The 17,724-nt window shown below is 40.2% G+C and overlaps 2 protein-coding genes across 2 annotated transcripts; both read right to left on the bottom strand.

Annotated features, from left to right (window-relative positions):
• Nucleotides 1-4,109: 4,109 nt before the first annotated feature.
• Nucleotides 4,110-4,970, bottom strand: LOC128856678 (uncharacterized). Its single transcript, XM_054091993.1, has 2 exons — nucleotides 4,663-4,970; nucleotides 4,110-4,578 (listed from the first exon to the last, which is right to left on the bottom strand). Exons 1-2 carry the CDS (start codon nucleotides 4,919-4,921, stop codon nucleotides 4,466-4,468), a joined length of 372 nt encoding a protein of 123 aa, XP_053947968.1. The 5' UTR covers nucleotides 4,922-4,970; the 3' UTR covers nucleotides 4,110-4,465.
• A 10,164-nt stretch (nucleotides 4,971-15,134) lies between these two features.
• Nucleotides 15,135-17,724, bottom strand: LOC128856677 (glucose dehydrogenase [FAD, quinone]). The gene is made up of 3 exons (XM_054091992.1): nucleotides 16,912-17,724; nucleotides 15,992-16,834; nucleotides 15,135-15,932 (listed from the first exon to the last, which is right to left on the bottom strand). Exons 1-3 carry the CDS (start codon nucleotides 17,587-17,589, stop codon nucleotides 15,552-15,554), a joined length of 1,902 nt encoding a protein of 633 aa, XP_053947967.1. The 5' UTR covers nucleotides 17,590-17,724; the 3' UTR covers nucleotides 15,135-15,551.

The raw sequence follows: 17,724 nt of genomic DNA, 5'->3' as shown, positions 1-17,724 counted from the left end.
CGGGACACTCCGGTGTTCAGGGAAACGAAATTGCCGACGAATTGGCCAACCGTGGATCAGCGGTGCCCCCACAGGGGCCAGAGCCAATAATCGGAATCAGTTCCGCAGGAATAAAGAATTGGATCAGCGATTGTAGGCAATCTACATAAAGAGCGATGGTCCGGTCTGAAACGCTGCAGAGCTGCAAAGTGTTTTGTGACAAGTCCGAACAGAAAACTGTCAAACTTTCTACTAAAACTTAGAAGGAAAGACATTCGGTTGATGGTCGATATCATTACAGGACATAACCCATGGGGTCAGCATATGCCCACCATTGGAATCATTGAGGACCAGATGGGCCTGTCATGCTTGGAGGAGGCGGATAGCACTGAGCACTTTCTCTGTGAGTGTTCTGCCTTTGTTAGAGCAACGGTACGAGTATTGGGTTCCGATGTCATGAGAATGAGTAATATTCGTTCTCTAAAACTGGAGGATATGTACAGATTTGCCAAAGAATATGGAAAATTCTCACAGCACTAACTATATCTGTCTCTATTCTTTCCTATCTCTTTCTCTGATACTTTTCTCCCTCCCTCCTTGACCATCTACCCCCTTTCCAGAGCTTTAAATACAATGGGCTCTTTAGCCTGAGTGTTTTAGGAGCCACCAAATCTCCTGGTGCTCCTTGGCTCGACCTTTTCAAATTTCAATTTCAAGTGAGGCTTGAAGGGTTTCGATCGAACTATGCTCCAAATTGTAGCACAAATTTTCGATATTTTTATGGTTAATGTCGCAAATCATCCACACTTGCTATACATTTCCAAAAACTTTGTAGTTGAAGTTGGTAAAACTATCCATAAAGGCCTTTATTATATAACTCATACTTGATTTTCGTGATTACAAAATTAGATGATTTTTTTTATTTTGTTGAGGAAATCAAAAAGATGTTTTAAGAAGAGAAACTATTCATGATATTTGTACTCCAAACATTATTTCGGTTCTATGATCAGCACATGGGTATTGAAGGTATCTTTAGCAATTTTCGACTACACTTTCGAGCAGCCGTTGCGGTAACCTAGAATAAGTGGTTTAAGCAACTTAGTTAGGCGATGGAAACCAAACGCAGGTATCACAATGGACCTTAGTGCCACCAAGTGTCTTGTCTTAGACAAGCAGCCTGACTAAACTAACTTGATAAGTATTCTCTAATTTTCTTTCTTTCCAATCTGTAAGAAGTGGTATATTTCTAGACTATTATTAAATAACTAGCTCGGCCGTCATAGCCGAATGGGTTGATGCATGAATACTATGCGGAAGTGCCCAGGTTGGAATCTCCGCGGATGAAGCATAAAATGATAACAAAAACTTTTTCTGATAGCCGTCGTCACTCGGCAGGCAATGGCAAACCTCCGAGTGTAAATATGCCATGAAAAGAATCTTTAGGGCATGTCTTGCGCACGCTTATGTTCCACAACTGTGGCGTTTGGTGAAATTTGTATTTGTCCCAAAACCAAGTAAGGACAGGTACGCTTTACCAAAAAGTTTCAGACCTATAAGTCTGACATCGTTTATGCTTAAGGGTCTGGAAGGTATGGGGCACATTAGGACGAGGGTTCTAAGTCGAAACCCTCTCAACGTCAGACAACATGCTTATCAAAGTGGGAAATCTTGCGAATCGGCTCTGCACGAGTGCGCTAGCATAATCGAAAAAGGGCTGGAAACAAGAGAGTACACTCTTGGCGTGTTTGTGGACATTGAAGGAGCTTTCGACAATGCTACCTTTGACTCTATGTGCTCTTCTATCAGAAGTCATGGAGTAGAAGAAATCATTGTCAGATGGATCCACTCTATGCTATCCAAAAGACTGTTTACCATGGATAGAGAAAGCGATGAAGGAGTCAGGGTTGAGGTTAAGTAGGGTTGTCCACAAGGTGGTGTACTCTCTCCCCTTGTCTGGTGCTTCGTGGTGGACTCTCTTCTGAATGATCTGCAGGAAATTGGACACATCCAAGTCTACGCAGACGATGTGTGCGTATTAATCTCAGGACGATCACTTTAAGCTATATGCAATAAAATGCAGGTAGCTCTAAATAAGATTGAGTATTGGTGCGAATTGCATGGTCTTTTGGTGAATCCTACAAAAAGCACCTTAGTGCTTTTCACTAGGAAACGCAATATGGAAGGCCTGTTACTACCCACATTGAAAGGGGTAACACTGCAACTGTCTTCTGAGGTTAAATATCTAGGAGTAATCCTAGATAGTAAACTTACCTGCAAGAAGCACGTCGAGCAGAAGGTCTCTCGAACACTAAAAGTCTTCTGGCAGTGTAAGAGAACCTTTAACAAGACATGGGGTCTAAGACCGGCGATAGTACACTGGCTGTACATCACCCTGATTAGACCCATTATTACATACGCCTCTGTAGTATGGTGGAAAGCCACAATGGTTAATTCCAGAGTAAACCCCCTAAACAGGCTACAGAGAAGTGTGTGCTTGGGTATCACAGGTGGCATGAGCACAACATCTGGTGATGCCCTTAATGCCATTCTGAACTTGCAACCTCTAGATCTTCAAATTCGAAAGGAAGCAATGAAGGCGGCGTACAGGCTCAAGTTAAACGGAGTCTGGTTAAATGAAGTAAGCACTGGCCACTGTCAGGTATACCACCAATTGTCGGAGCGGTGCACACTGTTCTCGATGCCGGTGGGCAATCGAGTGCCTGTCGTTAACTTCGGTAGGAAGTATGATGTTTTGATTCCAGATAGAGATCAATGGTTAAGTCCAGAGAACCTATTAACGGGATACCAGCACACTTTCTACACCGACGGATCCAAAACCAGCAATGGAAGCGGATCTATGCCACAAGACAGATGTCCACGGTATTCCTTACGGAAGTGTATGCCATCTTGAATGTGGCGTACTGGCTAAATGAGAAAAAGTGGCGGGGCAACAGTATTGGAATTTATAGTGACAGTCAAGCTGCACTGAAAGCCCTTGCTAACCCACGCTGCTCTTCGAAGTTGGTCGGTGAATGTAAAACAAAACTGAACAGTGTTGCAAAACACAACAAAGTTAGTCTTATTTGGGTGCCTGGTATTGCAGGGAGCGAGTTGGCTGATAAATTGGCAAATGAAGGCTCTGCAAGTATGCCAATAGTCCCTGAAACCTTTCTAGGTGTTAATTCCGCATCGATTCAACTATGGATTGACGACTTCATGAGGTCTACTCACAGAGGTCGTTGGTCTGAGTTGAACTCGTGCAGAGTAGCCAAGTGCTTTGGGAAAGAACCAAACAGGAAAACAGCGACCTTCCTTCTAAAACTCAGCAGGAAGGACCTGAGAGTACTGGTGGGTGTAATCACAGGGCACAACATCTGTGGTCAGCATATGGCTACCATGGGGGTCGTGGACAGCCCAATATGCATATCCTGTCTTGAGAATGACGACACTGCAGAGCATTTTCTCTGTAGCTGTCCTACATTTGCCAGAATCAGACTTAGGATATTGGGTTGCGATACACTGAGTATGGACAAAGTTCATACTCTTCCTCTTCCGGATCTCTTAAAATTCATCAGATTTGTGGAAGAGTGACCTCAAACTAATCTATCCGTTTTTACCATCCACCTCCTATCTTTCCTATCTCTATTCTTTCTACTGATTTCTATCCGGGTGTAGTACAATGGTCTACTGACTGAGTGCTTGGACTTGCCCAACCCCCCTCAAATCTAATCTAATGCCATGACAACTCTCCTCATAAAAAAACTACCTGCCGTCCGCAGTCGGCGTAAAACTGTAGGTCCCTCTATTTATAGTAGAACAACATGACGCACGCCACAAATTGCTAGAGAAGCTCGAAGAAACTCCAAATAAAGCACGTAAGTGCGAATTATATATAATATAAATAAATTAAAAAATTATATAATTAAATAAATAACTAGGCAAAAATTGACCTTTCACTGCTGAAGTAAAGCGAATTACATCTAAAGCTTCAGGGGCTTAGTTGCCCGTGTTAGAAGTTTCTAATAAGCAAAATTAATCATTTTTTCCTAGTTCACATAAATACATAATTTTACTGATCCATAATTATATGCTTTGTATCATCGAAGCAGAAACGACAATTACATTCCAAGTGTAGTGCTCACTTCTGTCTTTATTATTGTATTATCATTCAAGGTTGTCAAGACAAGACAACCGCTTCATCATTGATTTAATGCAACTAAATTAGCGTAATAATTGAAAAATAACACTTTCAATACAATAATTCGCATGGAATGGCATTCAGCTGAAAAACATACGATTACAATGGATTAAGCGCACTCATAAAAAAAATTTAATTGCGATAGAATCGCCAGTGTTGAAATACATTTTAAGCTTATAGTGACTGTATTTTAATTACGAAAAAAAATCTGCGAATTTAACACAGTAGTTCAGCGTGTATATCTGCTCTTTTTGCATTCATATATTTTCTATTGTCTTCTCCATTAAATTAACGCCGTCGCAGGCCGCTATTCAGATTCAAACGCACGCGTTGCTGTGGTCGAGGCGGCTCTGCATTCCCGGCAGCTGCCACCAGATCATTACGTTGCAACAGGTTTAAACCTAAAAAACACAAACAGAATAGTTCAAATTAATTCAACTCACATAATCACTGTGTGCGCCACTTAGCACAGCATTTGTGCTCACCCTCGACTACCACATCAGGTGCTTGCAGCTCCGTTTGTGTAGCGCCTCCACCCAAACCCGTTGTTGAGAGATCTCCAAAATTTAAACTAGAGACACCACCCGCACGTGCATCGCCCAGGTCACTAGGTAGCTCTGCGACGCGTATGATGAACTGATCACGTCGGCCCTGCGCACTCACGGTCACCATCAGCAGCGCCAAACCAAGCGTTAAGCGGCAAAGTGCTCGATTTAAATTCGAACTGCGCGTGAACAGCAACATTCTCACTACAAATTCAATTGGCTACTGATCGCTCAAATATATTTATTATTCTTTATATATTTATTATGCTTTTTACATTTGTTTGTAATGCTTGTTGCTTTGTGTGTGTTAAACGTCACTATGTCACACATACGTTCACGCTTACGCTTACGCTTTACGTGCGAGGCAAGTGCATAAGACTGGCGCGCTCAAAAGTTGCACCTGCAACCTGTCACTTATTTATTGGTGACTTGCTGTGTATACAATTCAGCGCATGCGCGCCGATTCATTGACTTTACTCTCAATCGGTGATTTGTGTCAGGACGGAATACTACAGGGTAGGCCATGTAAAATTTGCTTTTTCAATCGGCTATAAAAAAAAACTAATCAATATTTTTTCGAACTTTTTTTTTTTTATTTTGAAGATGGAATATTGTCACAGTAGGCCATTCGATCAACCTAATTTTTAAGCACATTTTCGATTGTTTGGGCTCCAATTTCATGAATGGCAACTTCGATTTCGTGTTTTAAAGCATCAATCGTCTCTGGATGGTTCGCATAGCATTTGTCCTTAACGGCTCCCCATAAAAAATAGTCCAACGGGCTTAAATCACAGCTCTGAGGTGGCCAATTGATATCGGAATTTCGGCTGATTGTTTGGTTTTGAAAAACGGTAGCCAAAAGTTCGAGTGTAACTTTGGCAGTGTAACAAGTTGCACCGTCCTGTTGAAACCAAATGTCGTCCATGTCATCCTCTTCAATTTTTGGAGTCAACTCGTTGAGCATGTCACGGTAACGCTCGCCATTTACTGTAACCGCGGCTCCTTGCTCATTTTCGAAAAAAAATGGCCCGATGATGCCGCCAGAGCAAAAACCGCACCAAACAGTGACTCGTTGTGAATGCATTTGCTTCTCTACAGTAACGCGTGGATTTTCTGAGCTCAAAATCCGACCATTTTGCTTATTGACGTAGCCACTGATGCGAAAATCAGAAAAGAAGATGAAGACTCACCACTTTGGAAATAGGTTTTCAATATTTCCCAATTTTGTTCAAGCGTATAGCGTCCCATTTCGTAAATGTCAAACTTTTAAGTAAATTATGAACACATTTGACATGTCATTTGTGTTACCATTCTCAAAAAAATAGGTGGTTCAAAAAGCAAACGCTATATGGCCCACCCTGTATTTTTCGCTTTCAATGTTGTCAAGTGATTGAATCTGGGAAAATAGTTCAGATGCAACCTAATCCTATTTCCTTGGGTAGAAATGCCGAGAAAATGTGCAAAATAATTTTTCCTATTACTTGCGTACAAATTCACTCTGGCTTTTAAAGATGAATAAATTTCTGTAACACGAATTTTTAGTAACTTTTATCTTGATACTGGGGTTTCTTCACCTTAACCATGTTTTTAAAAAGAAAATAAAACAACGAACTTAGATGAATATTACCCAATTTTTATTATAAAGGATGAGCAATTTAGAGGCATCGGATTTTAAAAAATAAAACAACAAAAATTGAAATTGATTGGGCAATCTTTATTCTATTTTGTGTAGAACCATTCACGACATTTCTTTTTAAAGATAACTTCTTTCTAATGTTGGCCGCAACTGCGCGGTAATTCGGCCATCCGTGAACACCAATTTTGAATGACTCGCTGCCGAACTTCGGTCGGTATCTCGTGAATAACTTCCAATCGTTGTTGGCCTGAATCGAAGCTGGTTTATTCACAAAGCATTTAGACTTTACATACCTCCACAAATAAAAGTCCAAAGGTATGATATCACACGATCGGTGGGCAATCCACTGGTCCGGGACGAGAAATGAGTAGCACACCGAAACGAGGACGCAGTAAATCCATTGTTTCACGGTCTGCATGGCAAGTAGCGCCAACGTAATCTTGTTGCAACCAAATGTTGGGGAGATCATGGGCTTTAATTTCCGGTATCAAAAAGTTGGTAATCATGGCGCAATAGCGTTCGCCATTCACCGCTACATTGGCGTTAGCCCCGTCTTTGAAGAAATATGGTCTTCAACCCATAGGTCGCACCAAACGGTTGTTTTCAATGGATGTTTTTGAATGGCTTCGGTTTGACCTTCGGTCCATTGCTCATTGACGTAACCATTAAGCCAAAACTGGGTCTCATCGTTTCACAAAATTCCGGTCCCAAAACGCGGATCTCCGGCGAGTTTTGAACCAAGATATTTGCGTCAAATCGCCCAAGTAGTGCCATAAGATAGGCTAAGTTGTTGAGATCGGCACCGAATAGATTCTTCCGGGTCCACGGTAAAACTCTCATTTGCAACCGCAATATTTTCTTCACTTCGTGCTGTACGTGGCTTAATCGGTCGAGTGTCATCCAATAATGCAAAATTATTCGCAATTTTACTCATGGTTTGCCGAATAGTGCGTTCGGTAGGACGGTTAGGCTATGCACACCATAAGTTGGCCTGAGCGCGCAGTTATATTTTTCACAGTGCGTCAATTTTCGTAACACAATTGTACGATTTGTAGACGTTGTTGATGCGTAAATCTTTCCAAGATGAAACTTCAATGGAAACTGAAAGAAATTATGTATTTATCCTATTGGAAAAAAATACTTCCAATCTGATCAAACTTCTTATTCTCAATTCAGCAATTCCTCAGCAACCTTGGCTCCTAAACTCCTCAGCCTCTATACAAAAATGCCCTTGAGTTAACTCTTTTGCTATTCTCTTCAGTTCTCTCACTAGGCTCTATAGCATCCTAACATAAAGGTTGTCAGGTTAAGAGAAAGTGTTCCCAGAACAGATTAAATTAAGTTATTTTATGCTTTAATTAAAGCTCGAACATATAACAGAAATTATTTCCAAAAGCTAAAAACGCCAACAAAAATAAGGAAGCATAAAATAACTTAATTTAATCTGTTCTGGGAACACTTTCTCTTAACCATAAAGGTTGTCATCGCTCGTGATTGGTCAATCGATTATTGACTGAACTTTTTTTGCTGAATATTGAAAGATGGGTGACTAATTTTGAAGATTAAATCGCTCCTTTGGTGTCAGTTCTTACGTATATGACCTAACGAAATCGAGAGCCAAGTATTGGCAGAGATTTATGAACAAAAACGGCATGTGCCGATTCTTGGTTTGAGGACTAAGAATGAAGGTTTTGAACAAAAATATGCGGCACCCATTTTCTCTATTTTTCTGGCTATATTTCTCGTCAGTATTCAGCATCAAAGCGATTTCTCTCTAACATCAGACTCAAATTCGAATTCAACGGCGGAGATCTCTGAAGCAAATAAATATTTTTTACGCATGAAAATGGGTCAAAAAGGAAAAAGTGGTACTTTAAATCTTACAAGAATTTGGGCATAATAAAAACACGACGGTATTACATAAAAAAAAATCCCATTATTGTACGTAATCTAAAATATAGACAAAAATAGTGTGTTTTGCACTCTTAATGTGTCAAAAACCTGAAGTGCTGAAACTATTTTAACCAAAGGATCGAAAATTTCACAGTATATATGGAAGCTACATCGAAATTCATAAACAATCGTTTAATGCAATTGCATGATGCAATAACTCCTGCGCTAAAGGTCTCTAGAAATGTGTTAAAGAAATATGTTTTAGATTAGGCGCACTAAGCGATGGGGTAACCCATATATTGAACCTTGCTCGAGAATCTGATATACAGGTGAATAGAAACTGGCGGATAGTAGAACCAGTACGGGAGTCTTTGGGCCAAACTTTAAAAAATCGATAGCAATGGGTGGTTATCCCATCAAATAGGCTCCTAAACATGGATGGAAAAGGCTTGTGAAGTGTTACTGAATACTATATGGAACATTGTAGTAAGAACATTGCATCCACTGCGAATGCGCAGCTCTCGCTAGACGAAGACTAACACACCTAAGTGAGTAACTCTAAATCCATTGGTGCTGATGGAACAAAAAACTTGAAGTAGCTTGAATTCATTAGAAGCCACCAATTATAGGTTCTTGATCTAGCACAATAGACCACATTAGAGGTCGCAATGCGCTACGGCCCAATAATATTAATAATAATAATAATAATATTGAAATCAGTTTCGGATTCAGCTCCGTAAAAAACCTCAACAAATTTTAGTCTGCTACATTTAGTCTACACTGGCTCTTATATGCTTGTCATTTCAGCACACCGTGGAAACTTATGTTGGATGTCCAACTTACTGGCAGAGCTGAAAAGTATCAAATTCTGAGCAGTTTCATATTTGTCCTCTCTCCACACTTCTTTCGAAAAATTCATATATTTCTAACTCAGGCTTGTGATTCCAGCTTGCCTGTTGCCATAAAATGCTCAGCGATATAAAGGAACTATTGAGCAATTCAATCTCATCTAAATCTATCCAAAGCACAGCCCGAAAACGGCTACTTCTGCTGCAAACTTATACAAATCCACAGCTGAAAATATTTTCTACTTGTTCTTTCGGTTATGAGAAACTGATTTATGTCCGATCCCAAGTATCGTAACTAATCGTGTGTGTGAAATAAACCTCTTTAAAACTCGTCTATCTCAAATTCGCATCAAAATTGAAGCGACCTAAATCTTCTTTGAAAGATCTAAGTGGTGTAAGTAACTTAGTTAGGAGATCGAAATCAAATGCAGGTAGCAAAATGAGCCTTAGGGCCACCGAGTGTCTTGTCTTGACAAGCAACCTGGTTAACCTAACCTAACCTATGAAATGGAAAATAAATGATGGCACGATCAAAAAATTTCAAGTGCAGACGTTGCATGCGTCAATTACTCGTAAAATTGTAAAATCGTGTTATCGCTAAAAAGAAGAGGTAAAGGTGAGCTGTTGGAAAATCGCATTCAGATTTTCCCCCAGTTCAAATAATTCGACGCAAGCAAAATATTTTCACTTCACAATATTAATAAGTGGTAACACTACTTATGATGGAAACTTTTTGCACGGCTTTCGCATTCTCAGCGGTTGACGCATTCAGACGTCGAGTTACGGTATACAGCAAACAAAGAAAACAACAAACAAAAACCAGCTGAACGCGTTCGATCCATTTGTTGATTGCTGCTTAGTCTCAATCAGGATAGTAATGCCGCCAGTGCCTGCTGAATAGGCGAAGAACTTTAGAGCTGTTGATATGTTCATTGGACTTTTGCAGTTATTGATTAAGAGCACTACTTTGACTGTAGTGTCTTCTTTTATGATAATTGAATTGGTACACATGAATTGGAATGAAGTTTGTTTTATTATGAACTGGTAGATAATTTCACGGAATTTATTTATTGAATATAATATCCGGCATCCGCTGCAGCTACGAGCTACATCCGATCAGTCCAATAAGTCGGATGTTAAACGCGCTGTATGGCAAATTGCGCCGTCTTGTTGGAAGCAAATGTCATCAGTGCTTAGGTGATTCATTTTTGGAAGCAAAAATTTAGTCACAAACTCCTTCCTTAAGCAGCTCTTTCTTATATAGAAAGAAATAAGGACCGATGATGGTGCCAACATGTAAGCCGCACGTAAAATAGACAAAAGTGCACTCTAAGTAAGTGGTCAAATAAGAGCTACGGTCACGGCAAAATCCTGGCTGGCACTTCGGAGATTCCCGGATTGGTGGACTATGCACTTCCGCCCACACTTGCCATTACATCGTTCACAACCCTCCTATCCTCAAGGGAAGAGTGGGAACGGAACGATATAAGACAGGGCGAGTCTATCCATGTATACACAGATGGCTCAAAGCTCGAGAGCAGGGTGGGCGGAGGTGTATATTCCGAGCACCTGGGGATCTCCTTCAGTTTTCGGCTCCCCGACTACTGTAGTGTCTTTCAGGTCGAACTGATGGCAATAACGAAAGCCGCGACACTGGTACAGTTTGATGCGATATCGGGAAATGACATCTACATTTTCACTTACAGCCAGGCGGCGATAAAATCCCTCACAAAGCAGTCGACAACCTCCAAGGTAGCCATGAAATGCCGCACATCTCTTAACGAGCTGGCTGAGTCATTTCGCCTAAGGATAATATGGGTTCCTGGCCATCGCGACATTGAGGGTAACTGTAGAGCCGATGAACTAGCGAGACTCGGCACCAAGTTGACCGATAAGTGCATAGACAATGACATAGGCATTCCGTTACAAACATGTAAGCTACTTATCCTTGAAGAAATCGTAAGGAAATCAAACGAAAGATGGCGTAATGTAGCCACCTGCAAAATCGCCCATCACGTGTGGCCGATTCTTTGCTAAGCCAAAATAAACACAGTCTTAGCACACTGATTTTAGTCATAACGGGACATTGCCTAATAGGTAGGCACGCCCAAAGGATGGGTGTGCAAGCACACGACTTCTGTAGAAGTTGTCTTGATGAGGAAGACGAGGAGACAATCTTGCACCTTCTGTGCCATTGTCCTGACCTATCCAGAGGAAGATTTGCTATTCTAGGCAAACAACTCTTTAACGAATTGGAAGTTCTCAGTTCCGCAGAAATAGGTTTTAGGAGAAATGCATCACAATGGGCTATGAGCCTGAGTGTGTCCCACAAGACAACCGCTTCAACCTAACCTACCAAACCTTATTGAACGGAAAAATGAACACAGTTTGCCATTCTCAGCTGTCAAACCACAGTTATCAATATCGATAGTTTTCATGCAACTAAAAAACACCCGATCCTAAGCATATTTAATATTTGATCGATGGCAATTCAGCAGTGTTCCATCACAACTTGGAGAAGAAAATTTGTTGGTTAACCAACAACTATTGAACTTTCTTCCTCTCTGCTATTCTGTGGTGGCCGTGATCGAGAAAATGTTACCAGTTGAGATACAAGATAGTGACGACTATGGACGATTTCGGGCTAGTCTCGTACTTGCGTTACATAAAAAACTTCAGCAATACAATCGATGAAAATGTTGATAAAGTGAAAAAAATTGTTATGGAGAATCTTCGAATCACCATTAGAGAATTTGCTGAGAATGTCGGCATATCGGTTGGTTCATGCCATGCAATCTTTGCAGTGACTTTGGGCATGAAGCATGGGGCAGCGAAGTTCGTTCTAAAATTGTTGAATTTTGACCAAAAACAACGTCGCATGAGCATCGCTCAGGAATTGTTGAATGACATCAACGATGATCCAGATTTGCTTAAAAGGGGCATAACTGGTGACGAATCATGGGTATTTAGTTATGACATCGAAACCAAGGCCAATCGTCCCAATGGCAGAGTCCAGAAGAGCCAAAATCACAAAATACAAAATTCCTTAACTTCTGCCTATTGGAAACAAAGTATTGATGTAGGGAGTTATTATGTTATGTAGTGTTATTATTATTTCTGTCGACTGACGTATTGGTCATCATGGTTCAGACAAATTGTTTCAGCTCTTTAGTGTACACCTCTTAGGGGTGTCGAGGTAATGTATTATATACATATCCCACCACAGCGAATAAATCAGCTTCGAAATATTTTCCAAAAAGAAAACTGCATAGTGGCTCACTTAATGCAAAAAAAACTATTCCAAAAAGGAGTGGCGGTCCATGAATCTATGCATTTTTTAACTTCTTGAAAATAGTGAAAATGCTGTGCAAAACAGATAGATGATAGTTAAAGAGTGCAACGTCAAGGGAGATAAGGGTGTGTGAGGTAAGACTTCCCAGTACAGTGTTTCTTCCCTAAGGATGATTAAAACGCTTTGCCATTTGAAACAAAATTGTGAGAGTAACTTCGGCTGCCAAGTCATCGGGGATTCGACAGCAGACAACTGTCCGCCCATTTCACACGTATTCACACGCTCGTCCAATGAGTCTTTGTTAAGGCAATAACATGAATATGATGCCAGTTTTATTCAGTACTTGGCTCAAATGCATTAAACGCATTCGATACAGGTCGGCTATGATTCGTTCACTCGGTGTTAATAGTTTATAAAATATCAAAATAAGTTGGCCCACAAGCAGAAAATCGTTTTTTGAATTCGACACATAGCTTTGAATCATTTCGAAATAGATTGCTGAGTCACTCCCAATGATTTCTGGCCATTATTTTTGGTTTGATCTGTGTCTTTATCAAGTGGTGCCTCCAATTTTAAATCTTTAAAGACTTTCCGCCTTCCACCGCTATGCCAGTCTTCGACGTTAAAATCATCGCTCTTGAAACGATCAGACTCGTACCACTCACGACACGCTCTTTCACTAATAAGCGTTTCACCACAAGTATTTAAGATCATTTGATGCGCTTCAGTCGCAGACGTTCTTCGAATGGAAGCGAAAAGCATAAACTTGCCGAGAAGGACGAAAACTTGGCATAAAAACAGGTAGCATAACTTAAAGGAGCCCTTATCTCGACTCTTCTTTACCTTTCCATAAAGTTGAACAGCTAATTGTGCTTTATGAAGAAATATTTTGAAGGTGACGGTGTCTTATCCTAACCAGAGTGGGGAAATGTCCGAAGTAATGTTGGACCCCTTCGCCTCTGCAGCTGCGTTAAAAAACATAGAAGTGGAAGTCCTTCCTGATAGGTGATTCTATGTATTCAAATGGCTTATATATGGCAATGCGTTGTACAATTTTACAAACAAATGCCATCGGATTATATGTAAAGTTTTTCGGTCTAAAACCATGCGAAATGCGGGCTTGTGGCAGATCACCGAGCACAAACCAATCCAAAAGATGGTATAAGGACGCTCTCAAAAAGGACAGGGAAAGCATAAGAAAAACAGCTTTGGAATGGAACCCTCAGGGATACAGACAACCCGGTCGTCCACGTAATACCCGGAGACGTTCTAATCTTCGTAATTTAGAAGCAGTAAGGATTAGAATAGAATGGAATAGAATAGAATAGAATAGAATAGAATAGAATAGAATAGAATAGAATAGAATATAGAATAGAATAGAATAGAATAGAATAGAATAGAATAGAATAGAATAGAATAGAATAGAATAGAATAGAATAGAATAGAATAGAATAGAATAGAATAGAATAGAATAGAATAGAATAGAATAGAATAGAATAGAATAGAATAGAATAGAATAGAATAGAATAGAATAGAATAGAATAGAATAGAATAGAATAGAATAGAATAGAATAGAATAGAATAGAATAGAATAGAATAGAATAGAATAGAATAGAATAGAATAGAATAGAATAGAATAGAATAGAATAGAATAGAATAGAATAGAATAGAATAGAATAGAATAGAATAGAATAGAATAGAATAGAATAGAATAGAATAGAATAGAATAGAATAGAATAGAATAGAATAGAATAGAATAGAATAGAATAGAATAGAATAGAATAGAATAGAATAGAATAGAATAGAATAGAATAGAATAGAATAGAATAGAATAGAATAGTAGAATAGAATAGAATAGAATACAATACAATACAATAAGGCATAAATGTTTCGATGAAGCTTTATATTCCCAAGTGGAATAATAAGGGCACAAAAAAATACCCGGCAATGCGTTGTTTAATTTTGAGTGTCAAGTTTCAGTTCCCCTTGCTCAGCATTTCAGTAATAAGCTCTGTTATTTCTTCCTATACTTCAAGGGCATTTCTGCTTTGTTTTCATTTATTGAAAGAAAAAAAAGCAATTTTGCGAATTTTCGATTATAGTCACAATGATAAAGTAGGTTATTGCTAGGGAATATTAAATGACAATGAAGCAATTTACGATAAACGCGTTTTTCTGTTTTTGTTTGTTTATAAACTTAAGAGGTTTAATTTATTTTGCGTAAATGAATTACAATTTAAACGAATTCCATACAGCTAAAATCCCAATTTTAACTCTATCGAATGCATGATTTTGCATGAAGAAAATGCGGTCAGGGGAAAAAATTCTAAAAAATTTTAAGTCACTTTAAAACGTACTACGTACTTGAACTCTCTATCGCCAAGTCCGCAGTTTGCAACGATAATATCGAAATAAATTCAAGAATAAAAGCATCACCAGCCAATCTGGCTGAAATCTCTTCTGTAATAAAACAAATAACGAATGGCAAGACTGCCGGCATAGTTGGTATACCCGCTGAGCTCTACAAAACTGGCATCGCACTTTGCTAAAGCCAACAAAAGCTGAAATGAAGTCTCTTGGATTATCGTGAAACGAACTAAGATCCGTAGCACAAAACCGTGTCCGTTGACGAAGAAGAGTGGTTGACGTCCTATGCTCCAAATAAAAGTTAAAGGGTCGCATTAAAATGGACATTATTTTTTTACCAAATTCTTATTAAAAAATTTGGAATTTTTATGAAAATTTGTCGAATTTTTATTAATATTATACAAAGTTGTAAACTTCCATTTATTTGATACTTGTTGTGGAATGAACTAAATTTGTATGAAAAATTTATTAAAATAAAAAAAGCATCCTCCGACGGTTTTCTTGGTCTGGTCTAAATTATCTTTCTTATTTCGAATATGCATTTTTATAAATGGCTTTCAATACCTCTTTTAAATACCTCGATGACAAAACTCATCATCATCACCAAAATCCTTTCCTCTTATTTTACTTATCAATTTGCCAAACTAAAAGATTCATTACAAAAAAATTATCTACATTTAACCATTCGAAAAAAAAAAATGAATCTTATTCTCCATTCAATCACTTTACAACTACAAGTACAAAAAGTTACTAGCTAAATCTAAATTAAAATTAAAATGAAAAAATCCTCTTATTATCGTCCGCCTCCATACCGCAACCAATCCTCCTTAATCATATCTGCCCCCTTCTCGGCAATCATAACGACCGGCGCATTCGTATTGCCCGTTACTATTGTTGGCATAATGCTGGCATCGATCACTCGCAAACCCTTCACACCATAAACACGTAAACGTGGATCCACCACCGCATACGGATCGCTATGGACACCCATTTTACAAGTACCCACCGGATGGTAGATCGTCTGTGAGTAGAAGCGTGCTATGCACTCCCAGAAGGCATCGCTCAAGTATTCCACTTCAGGGCAATTGCGCCACTCGAAAATGTTCAATGTGGCATTAAGTCGTCTCATGATGGGCGTTTGGGTTAAACGATGCGCCAGCTTAAGGCCCTCAACCTGTGACAATTATCAGAAGCTATTTCTCGGGTACTTTGTGAATATTCACTTACACTTACCAGTACTGCCATATCCAAAGGATCATCGAAATAGTTGGCGTATATGCGCGGGTGTACTCGCGCATCACTTGATTTTAATTCGAGACGTCCGCGACTTCTTGGACGCATCAACAATGTGGTCAGGAGGAAGGAATCGGAGTAAATCATTGGTTCGAAAACATTTTCATAATTAGCAAATGTAACTCCACTACCGCGTCTGCCTATCAATCCACCATCTGCACCATAGCCAGAACTGCCCATGAATATTTGAATATCAGGCCAATCGAGTTTGGGATCCTGGTATTTGGTGTTCAAGAAGCCCATGACCTCACACAACGGATTGCCGTAGAAGAATCCATCCGCCTCATGAAGAAACGCATCTACTGATTCCACATTCAACATCTCCGTCACGGCGACCGAAAGCCGTTGACCAGTTACAGTATTGTCGATGCGGTATTGTGAGCCAACGCTCGAAATGTGATCCTGCAGATTGATACCCACACCCGGCAGGGGGTGTATCAGTGGTATGCCATGTTCAGTTAGTTGATGCGGCGGTCCTATGCCCGAAACCATCAACAATTGTGGGCTAGCAATGGCGCCGGCGGAGAGTATGACTTCCCGTCTAGCCTCAACCTTATACGTGAAACCCAGGTGTTCGAAATGCACGCCGTGCGCCACTTGCGTTTGCTCATCGATAGCAATGTGACTTACAAAGGCTTGCAGCACAATATCAAGATTGGGGCGTTGCCACACGGGGCGTAGGTAGGCTTTTTCCTGACTGCAACGCAAACCATCGCGAATTGTGGCATGTGGTACAGCGAAGCCGGTTTGCCTGCGGCCATTGAAGTCGTTATATGGATTTAGCTAATGAAAGAATAAAAATATCACAATTTTTTCTTTGTTTTTTTTCTTTAACAAATTCAAAGCAATTTGCAACATACAGCGTGCAGTTCAGCCGCCGATTGCATGAAAACATCTAACAACGGCGAGGGAGACCTAAAGTGCTCGATTGTAACCGGTCCGCCGTACCCATGGTAGAAGTGTTGGTTTTCAAAGCCTGGCACGCGCATATCCTCCAATTTTCTGAAATAATGTAAAATATTTTCATAATTCCAACCGATGTTACCCAATTCCGCCCAGTGATCGTAATCGCGCCGATTACCGCGTATATGCAGCATTGCATTTATTCCGCCACTGCCCCCTAACATTTTGCCACGCGGCCAGAAACAACTTTTGCCTACCATTGCCAGGCAGTAACGATCAGATGGCTCCGTGCGGTATTGCCAATCAAATTCGCTGCGTTGAAACATAGGAAATAGCATCGGAGCTTCGGCTAGAATGGGCTTCTCACCACCGGCTTCCAGCAGCAACACACTCCAATGGTGCACCTCTGAGAGACGCGCTGCGAGTACACAGCCTGCTGAACCGCCGCCAACAATCACAAAATCATAGCTGTCACGTAGATTCAAAATATTGATAGCACGCGGCCGGTTCGCTTCGTCAACGATATCGGGCCGATAGACTTTCATACCCTCGTATAGTAATACGATAATTGGAGCGCTTGGGAGGGCGGTGAGCAGGAAGCGCCACAGAGTGCCCATACCATCTAGGCCCAACATTTCACTAGCAAACCGAAAGCGCGGATACGCGTAAAAAAAGACAAGCCAAAGTTTAATTGTTTCCTTTATTAAGTTATGCGCGTTCGAAACCGTTTCGGCCCTCAGTTGAAATGGTACTGTGGTAAAGCGTTTTTA

This window comes from Anastrepha ludens, chromosome 3 (assembly GCF_028408465.1).
Source record: "Anastrepha ludens isolate Willacy chromosome 3, idAnaLude1.1, whole genome shotgun sequence".
NCBI classification, from domain to species: Eukaryota; Metazoa; Arthropoda; class Insecta; order Diptera; family Tephritidae; genus Anastrepha; species Anastrepha ludens.
Note: the sequence above shows the minus strand (reverse complement) of the source record. Positions and strands in the feature narration are given on the sequence as shown.